This window comes from Crocodylus porosus, unplaced genomic scaffold (genome assembly GCF_001723895.1).
Source record: "Crocodylus porosus isolate Cpor-Errol unplaced genomic scaffold, CroPor_comp1, whole genome shotgun sequence".
Lineage (NCBI taxonomy): Eukaryota > Metazoa > Chordata > Crocodylia > Crocodylidae > Crocodylus > Crocodylus porosus.
This window is the reverse complement of record NW_017728924.1, coordinates 10,811,865-10,820,993: the sequence shown is the minus strand read 5'-3', so window position 1 is coordinate 10,820,993 and position 9,129 is coordinate 10,811,865. Positions and strand designations below refer to the sequence as shown.

The 9,129-nt window shown below is 42.5% G+C and overlaps 1 protein-coding gene across 1 annotated transcript in view; it reads left to right on the top strand.

Annotated features, from left to right (window-relative positions):
- The window catches only part of ZNF185 (zinc finger protein 185 (LIM domain)), a 63,161-nt gene that overhangs the window by 44,757 nt on the left and 9,275 nt on the right, over positions 1–9,129 (top strand). Inside the window, 6 exon segments of the mRNA XM_019540318.1 lie at positions 2,181–2,270; positions 2,557–2,658; positions 3,784–3,930; positions 4,758–4,853; positions 5,139–5,237; positions 6,450–6,551. Coding sequence (XP_019395863.1) covers positions 2,181–2,270; positions 2,557–2,658; positions 3,784–3,930; positions 4,758–4,853; positions 5,139–5,237; positions 6,450–6,551 — 636 coding nt within the window.

Sequence of the window (9,129 nt, the reverse complement as noted above, 5' to 3'; positions counted from 1 at the left end):
TGGAACCGAACCCGCAATATCTCCGAGGTATGCCTGTATATGACATAATGCAATACTTCCAAATCCCATATGTCTCATTCTCCCAAGTGTTTCCTTATAGAATCATAGAAGTAGGGTCAGAAGGGACCTTGTAGATCTTCAAGTCTGACCCCCCGCCTGGTCGGGAGAAAAGACTGGACTCAAATGAGTCCAGCCTAAGGAGTTTCCTTATTGGCCTTCTCCAGTGAAGAACTGTCACAAGGATTTTTTTCTTCTAACTGTTATTGCACCAAAAAAATCTTGGATACACTTAACAGATTTTAATGTCTTTCCTTTGAAAGATCCAAATCATGGTCTAGAGGTGGCACTGTCAAACCCACAGGAAACAAATATTAATATCCTACAGCTACATAGCACCTTGAGCCTGAACTGAATTTGGCTAGATATAAGGTGTCCATGTTTCTGGTTAAATTAAGTAATTATTGTAGTTATCTCTTGAGTTGTTTCATCCTGTCCAATAGAAACTAGCAATATAGGCAGTCCTTGCACTTACGGTAGGTTATGTTGCTGGAAAAAGCCTTATAAGTCAAAACGATGCAAGTCGAATCTGAGTTTCCCATAGAAGCAATATTATAATGGGGGTTATGTTCCTGACCAATGGCCTGATGCCCAACTTTTTATAGAAATGACCATAAACGCCATATTTGAATTAGCTATTTAATTTTATTTAATCAGAAGGTAAAAGGAACACCTTCACCGGGGTTATGGAATGGGCTTCCTTGGGGAGATTTTTGGGGAGTCTTAGGGCCTCTTACAGCAATTCACACTTGTGGTGCTCCACCGTTTACAACCATGTTATTACTTACAGCACTGGATCCTCACACTTACGGCATGACGTTTGTGTGCCGCCTGAGTTGCCATCATGCCGTAAGTGCAAGGATCCAGCGCTGTAAGTAATAACATGGTTGTAAATGGCAGAGCATTGCAAGTGCAAATTGCTGTAATTTGAAACAACGTAAGTTGAGGACTCCCTGTATTTGTTTCTGTTTAAGTCTTTGAAGCAAAGGAACTTCATTTTATGCCAGGAAATCCTAATGATCCAGGAAAAGCCAATGACTATTTGTGAAGTGCCACCCCTACTAAGTATGAGAATTTTTAAAACAGAGAGAGAGAGATCTCCTTGGAGTAATTCCAGCAGACAGAAACCCTCCTTGGTGGGCCAGGAAATACAATATATATTCTCGTATGATCAGTATCCAATGCAGTCAGTTTATATTCCTTCAGTAAACAGAGGCTAAGAAAAATTACCATTGTAAGGCTAGATGTAGATGTACTAGTTCAGCAATAACAGTCACTGATTAAGTAACCCTCATGTGATGGTGAGAATAAACAGGGAATTCATATTAATTAGGCCATATCTTTTCTCTCTTCTTTCAGGGTCAAATTTTCAAATGTTCAACCTAGAAACAGCTTTTAACACAGACCCTGAATTCAGATACTTTTTTTTCCTTTCTCTTCCACATCACTGTGCAGTTTATTAGCTTCTTGCCACGCTGGGATCCCACATATTTCTGAGGCAGGTCCTTCATAAGACAGTTAGCTTCTTCACAGTCAAATTCTCCCATCTAGTATCTGTGACAGGGGGCATGCTTAGGGCCGGCTCTCAAGCCAGCCCACCCACCTGCCCATGGGGTGGTCCACCCAGTCTTTCCTGCTATGGCTTTGTTATTACACTAAGCTAGTAGTAAATGTGGGTGGCTGCCCATTACATGCCCTAATGCCAGGGGGCACTATCCATGACTCCGTACTACCCCTACTCTGTGGCTCATGCCTTGCAGATGGCATTCGGTATGTCACTGTGCTCCTGGCCTAAAGCCGGGCCAACTTAGTCCTACGTCAGGTCTCATTCACTCATACTGCCCACTCCCACTGGGGCCTCTTGCAGTCCACCATCTCTCACAGGGTTTCTTGCTCACTGCATAGTACTGTGCCCCTTTCACTTTGCCCACCTCCCTTGAGCAGATCCATAGGCCATCAGGCCTATTCAAGTCACATCTGAAGTGGGTCCGCCTCGCCAGTGGAAGTCCTGCTAGGCATCCCTATCCCAGCAGGGTGCAGTTTGAGGTCATGCCCAAGACCCAAAGGTGCACTGCCACAAAATCAAAAACACTTTGCAGACTGTAATGACTTTCCTTCTTTAGCAGATCTAGCCCCACATCTAGAGACAGCAGCATCTGTACGTCAGAGATCCAACATGTAGAGCACAATGAGCCTGATTTGAACATAGCAAGGTAAGGAGGACATACATGTATTGTGTTTACATCTTGTACCTTCATAATCTAGTCCTACCTTAGTTTCAACAGAGAGAGTGCAATGCCTGTTTCTTCACCAGTAGGAAGAGAAAGGTTTACATTAAGATGTTCTAAAAGAAGATACCACAGCAGTAACACACCACATATTGCCACACTGCTACTAATGGAGTCAATTTTTAATAACCTTGTTTGATCTCACTTTCTTAGCAAATTGTGTCAGGAACAGGTGCTGAAGGTGATGATAAGCCTTTTCCTTCTTTATCAGGACTTCTCCAGCTAATGAAGAGAGACTTTCCACCCCAACGGGGACCAGTCATGACACTCCTAGAGTCATGAGTCACAATGAGCCTGATCTGAACACAGCAAAGTAAGAAGCCAGTACCATATGGATGGTTCTTGAATCCTTATGTCCTGTCACTCCCATTCATTGATTTGTACTATAGGTAAAGTTCTAGCTGTATTAGAGTTAATGGAAAAACTACAAATGCTCATTTGACAAAAAGCTGGTTGCCTAATATGTGCAATGGGCAGCTAAACCTTGTAGCCCATCTCAACCTCTTTCAGTGCTATGTATTATTGTCAGTTTTATGGTTGTAGCAACAAACATGGCAGGAAAGAGCAAAGCAATAAAACTGATAGCTGGTATTCAATGGACATGTCTACACAAACACTAGATACGTAGTAGACTAATTCTACTACACATTAGCACATCATGGCAAAAGCCATGCTACTGCACTAATGCATAGAATGTCTACTGCACATTATAGTCGCATAAAAAGCATGTGGCAGTGCTACCATGCAATAGTGCTGGTTACTGCAGTTTAAGTTAGTACCTGTTGTTATAGGTACTGAACTTAATATGCAGTAACTACTGTGCATTAATGCACGTGCAGATGTGCCCAGTGTCTCTGTTTTTAATAGGGGGCTATGAAACTGATTAGCATCAGTCTATTTTAGGGCTGCCAGTAATGGCCCTGAAACTGACTAGCGGTAGAGTAATTAATTGAGCTTACCAACCTGTGAATGGCAAAGCAATTGCTCTGTAAGAAGGTAGAAGGAGGTGCAAACAGTGGAATACATACTGTTTCTGTAGGCACTAGTCAGTTAATGCAGCTTAAACAGAGCATTTAATATGTATATCAATGGGAGATGGCAAACGGTATCTGTTATTTTTATGAATTAAGTGGCTGCCTATGTTAGCCATGGAGTTCTGCTTGTAATATAAAACTATTTACAATAATGATAACAGTAGGGCAAGAATATTTCCCCCTCAGCGTATTTGTTCATCTTCACTCCCAGTCATATGATTAACTGCAAGCACTACTTATAACACTATTTAATTTTGCATTCATTTACCATCTAGGGAATATCTACTGTAGCATCATAGGAGAAAATATAGAGTATGAATGAGATAACAGTTACTAATGAGAAAAAAGAAATCCATTCTCTCTGGAGGACTTTACAGGCTGTGGTATCTCTAATTCTTTAACAGGTCCAGCTCTTACTCTAAGGAGAATGTTGTCAGTATCCATCATGTGATGTCCTCGCATATGGACAGCCAGAAACAAAATGTCATTATGTCAGAGCCCAATCACAGGATATCATCCTACCTAGACAGAACAGTATACAACATTGGAAGGTATGAAGATTGGGAATGATGAAAATACACAGGGAAAGCTAAGCAAGCTGCTTAGGGAGCTGTCTGAAGGCAAATGTGAAAGTATTTAACTCTGGCCCAGGCTTGGGAACTATTATATAGAAATGTGAAACTGACTATGGAAGCCAGTTTTATACATGGTGGGATAAGTGACATGTGGATTAGCATGACTAGCAATCCCAGAACATGGAGGAGAAGAAGGATGGCCTGGTAGCTGGTGTGGTTCTGGACATAGATTCAGGAGATCTGCCATAGTGCTTCCTCCCAGACTTTGGGTGAAGTATGGGTGCAGTACAGACACGATCTGTCCCCCAAAGAGCTTGCAAGAGAATAAGAATTTCTGAAAATTCTACATTATCTGAAAGAAATAGAGGTCTGCCTGCAGTTTAAAAATATTCCCCAATTGGATCCATCCTGGACTGCTTGAAATGTTTTGGTTGCCACATCAGGGTCAGCTCCGCAGCATCTGGGAACCGCAAAAGTTGCAGTGGTATTTTTTGTGAGCCCTGGATGATCCAAGCACATTCAACCCAAACCCACTTACAGGCTACTAGGCAAGGAAATTTTAGCTTCATTAGGAGGTGTTGGTGTTGGCTTCTGCGGGTATTGCTTACATTGCTTCTGGATTGCAGATGATTAGCTGTAATTGCAGAGAAAGGGGAAGGGGAGCGGGGCATGAAGTAGGTAGGGCCAGACATGGAAGTACATTAGAATATCACTATTCAGCCAAAATATAAGTGAATCAACCTGAGACCTGTAATGTTTCTAGACTAGTGTGGGAGGTATTATTAGAATTTTTGCTTTTTTAGGTCTGTCCCAGATTATGAAGGAAGTAGTCCCAGACATACCAGGTATGAGAGCCCACCTGCCAGGAGGGACAATGATTTTGACCCTGGCATGGAAAGGTAGGCACTCGGTGAGGTGAAAGCCTTATTTGTTAGTACAAATAATGTCCTGCTACTTCATTTGCTTGATATGTTAGGTGCATGGTACTACCTTGAATTGAATCAGGCATGTTCAGTGCATTGCTATTAACATAAATGTATTTTAAATCACTGTAGTGTTTTGTGGGTTTCAAGGTCAGTATTGGGGACATGAGATGGGGAAGTTTCAGTAAATATTTGTTTGTTTATAGAAAGATCCACCATTGACAAAGTTCATTGTTTGATCATGGCTCTTCTTTTTCTTAGCAGGCACTACTCCCATCCTAGAGAGAGCACTGAAACCATGTCCCAGAGAAGTCACAGGGTGCCATGCTATGTAGACAGCTCAGACTACGGTACCAGAAGGTAAAAGGATAGTGCTGGTATGGGGCATGAAGGAAAGCAAATGGTTTGGGATGGGAGCCAGAAAGCTGAGTTGAGATTTTAAACCAGTGGCTCAAAGTAGAAAAAAAATAAAGTGAAAAGAATGGTGCCCTGTGAATGAGTGCTGATTTGTAATGACAAGCACCACTGGTATCTGCTGGTATGTACAGAGCTGTCTTTCATCAACATTAATTGTCCCTGGAAATGCTACAAGGGACCAGGTTGTGACAGGTATCCTCTGTACAATGCTTGGTGGAGATTTACTGCCATTCTACATGGGGCCTTTGTGTGTGTACAAGGCTAGTTGAAACTCATGGAGAAAGATCATGGGGAAAAAGAAATAATCCCAGGGTAGGCAACAGGAGATCAGGAACCTACAGTACACTATCTTCAGAAATTTAACATTTGAGTGTTAGCTAGCTCCAGGAAGTCTTCTGAGCTGTGGGAGGTGGCTGGAGATATAGGCTAACCCAGATTTTTTCTACAGTTTTTCACAGACAGTAAATCTGGACAAATGAGATGTACACATTGTAGACTATGAGTATTTGGTCTGCAATTTACACACAAAGGGGGTTGCAATGAGTATGAGCATTGGACATGGGATTCATAGATACCTTGGAGCCACATTTTTTCTTGAAGGCAGGATCAACTCAGCTTTCCATCTGTCCAAGGCAAAATAAGCATAAATCCTATACAGGTTGCTAAGCATGATTGATTCTAGTGACCCCATAACAACCTTGACTCTGTCTACTCTCTGCAGACACACATGATCCCATTGTTTTCATTTTACAAGGATAAAAGTTTATGCTGTTGACCATGGCCAGATATTTCCTTCTCCCATTCCTGTTGTTCAGAGTGCTGTGTATAGTTGTCCATCTGGCTCTGCTTCTCCCACCTCAGAGATGTCGCTGCATGATCTTTGGCCTTGTCAAGATCTTACTTGATCCTCCTTTAATTGTATCCAAGGATCACTTCTCTGAGAAGCCAATTCTCCCTGTCAAGTCTCTGCTACATGTGACAAAGGACAAAAGAACATTTTAGTCTGTGCAAGTGAAGGCCTTAATACTGGTCCAACTTAACTAACTTTTAGTAAAGATTTTTACATTCCTACTTGTCCCCTCTTCTCAGCACGTAGATTTGACTCCTGTTGTTGTTCAGGTTTGTGGAGTTACTAGACTTTCCTCCTCTTTTCAGACTTCCTCCAAACTCAAGTGACAGGCGCTCCATCTCTCCTGCCACCTCTCATTACAGCAGTTTTTTGGCCAAAAGGTGTGAGTCTGATCCCAGCATTGCAAGGTAAATGGGGAAAGGAATTACTTTGTGGTTGTTATCATGAACACTTTTTAGAATCTCATGTAAATTACCATATTGGGCTACAGTCTGTTTTACAGTCCTGTGAATTGCACTATTTGAAGTAAAATGGGACACATGGATAGGTGTACCATCAACACGGGTTACATCTACACTGATCATTAGTGTCAGCCATAAGGTCATTGACACTGTAATTACTTGTTTCACCCTGGCAACAATCCAGTCAGACCCTGGAAACTTTGAAATTTGATGTGTGAGTTTGGCCCCAACACTACTCCACCTCCATGCGCACTTCCCCCTGAAGAGTATCTGGAACTTAGATGGGCATGCCAACCTCTAGCACAGGAAGTCTACCAGCAGCAATCCCCTGTTCCCGACTTCCAGCCCTTCTGTATTCCACGTCTTCTCTCTACTGCCTGTAAGTTTAGACAAGCTCTAAGGAAGAGACAAGCCTGCAGATCACTTCCTGGAAGGACTCCATAGGGGATATATCTCAGTGCTGCACTAAAAAATAAGAAGGATAATGTAGATAGCTTTGTGAGCTATGAGATATGATATAGATGGGGAAGAATGATTCACATGGCTTATTTAAAAATGACTCAGGGTTAACCCTAAAGAGCAGCCTAGACATACCCTTAGATATAGGAGAAGATAAAGCTAGAATCTGACCCAGTGAGTAGATTAAACCTCTTATGTTTTATTTTAGCTAATAAATACTTCATGATCCATGAAATATGAAATGAAGCAAGGAAGTGATCTAGTGTGCAGGCCTTCCTGCTCTTCATTACTGGACTGGGGATCCTGGAGGGATATTCTTTAATTCCATTTCATTCACAGCTCACTCCTTTAAAATGAGCTCCTTTGCACTGCTTCTCCGAGGAAAAGGACACATTATATGCAGGCTACAGAATTCATTAAGAGAGGCCAAAATACACTCTGGAACCTATGTGCGCCCTTATCTGTATCCCATCCGGATGCATGTGGCTGCACTACAGCTCTGCATGCTGAAACCCATAGTTTTCACTCCTTACTTTCAATTTTATGCAAATTCAACTTTTTAGCAATATGTTAATGAGGGTCTTTTCTACGCAGTGTTTGGGGGTGGCTGGTATAATCTTATACTGTTTAACAGAACAATAAATGTATAAGCAGAGACCCCTCATTTGAGATACTTGCCCTGGGGAGTGTCTATGCAAAATAAAAATGTTCTTTCCATAACACAGCTTAATTTGATTTAATAGATTTTATAGACACTAGGGCTGGAAAGGACTTTGTAAGATCATCGGATCCAGTCCCCTGCCCAAGGGGCAGGAAGTCAGCTAAGGTCAAAGGATCCCAGCAAGATAAACATCCAAATATTTCTTGAAAAAGTCCGGAGTAGGTGCTTGCACCAGCTCTAGGGGGAGTTTGTTCCAGGCCTTGGGGCTCAGACAGTAAAGTTTTTCCTTATGTCCAGCCTAAAACAGTCTTGCAGGAGTTCGTGACCATTGGACCTTGTCATCTCCTGGGGTGCTGTGGTGAACAGGTGTTCCTCCAGATCCTGATGCACACCTCTTATGTACTTTTATAGGCTACCACCAAGTCACCCCTGATCCTGCCCTTCTCCCAGCTGAAGAGTCCCATAGCTCGCAACCTCTCTTCATAAGGCCTGTTTTCCTGCCCTCTGATCATGTGTGTGGCTCTCCTTTGGACTCTTTCAAGTTTCTCCATGTCCTTCCTAAATTATGAAGCCCAGAAATGGATGCAGTACTCCAGCTGCAGCCTCACCAAAGCCAAGTATGGTGGGAGAATGACATCCTAGGTCTTGCTCAAGATGCATTGGTAGATGCAAACTAGAGTTTTGTTCACTTTGCCAGCTGAGGTGTCCAGTTGGTACCTCATATTTATCTTGTGGTCAGTCATGACCCACAAGTCTCTTTTGGTCATGGTGCTAGCAAGTGTAGCATTGCCAAGCCTATAAGTGTGATGCAGATCTTTATTCCCGAGGTGGAACACATTGCATTTCTCCATATTGAATGCCACCAGGGTTTTTATCCACCCACCTTGCAAACCTATTGAGATGGGCCTGGATCACCAGCCTATCCTCAAGCGTGGAGACTCATTCCTAAAGTTTGGTGTCATCAGTGAACTTGGCCAGTCCACTTTAGACACTAGTGTCCAGATCGTTTATGAAGATATTAAAGAGTACAGGTTCAAGAACAGGTCCTTGGGGGACATCACTAATTACCGAGTGCAATGTTGATTTTGTTCCATCAACTACAGCTCTCTGGGTTTGACCTCAGAGCCTGTTCTCCAGCTACTGGACTATGGCGTAGTCGAGGCCGCAGTTGCCCAATTTTTCCATGAGGACATCATAGGACACCAGGTCAAAGGTTTTTTTTTAATGTCCAAATATACGACATCAACCTCTTCCCTCTTGTCCAGGTGATACGTCACCTGGTCATAGAAGGAAATAAGATCGGTCAAGCGAGACCTGCCCACAACAAACCCGTGCTGGCTATCCCTCAGAATGTTGCTTTCTGTTAGCCTGTCAAGAATGGTTTCTTTGATCTTTTTTTTTTTT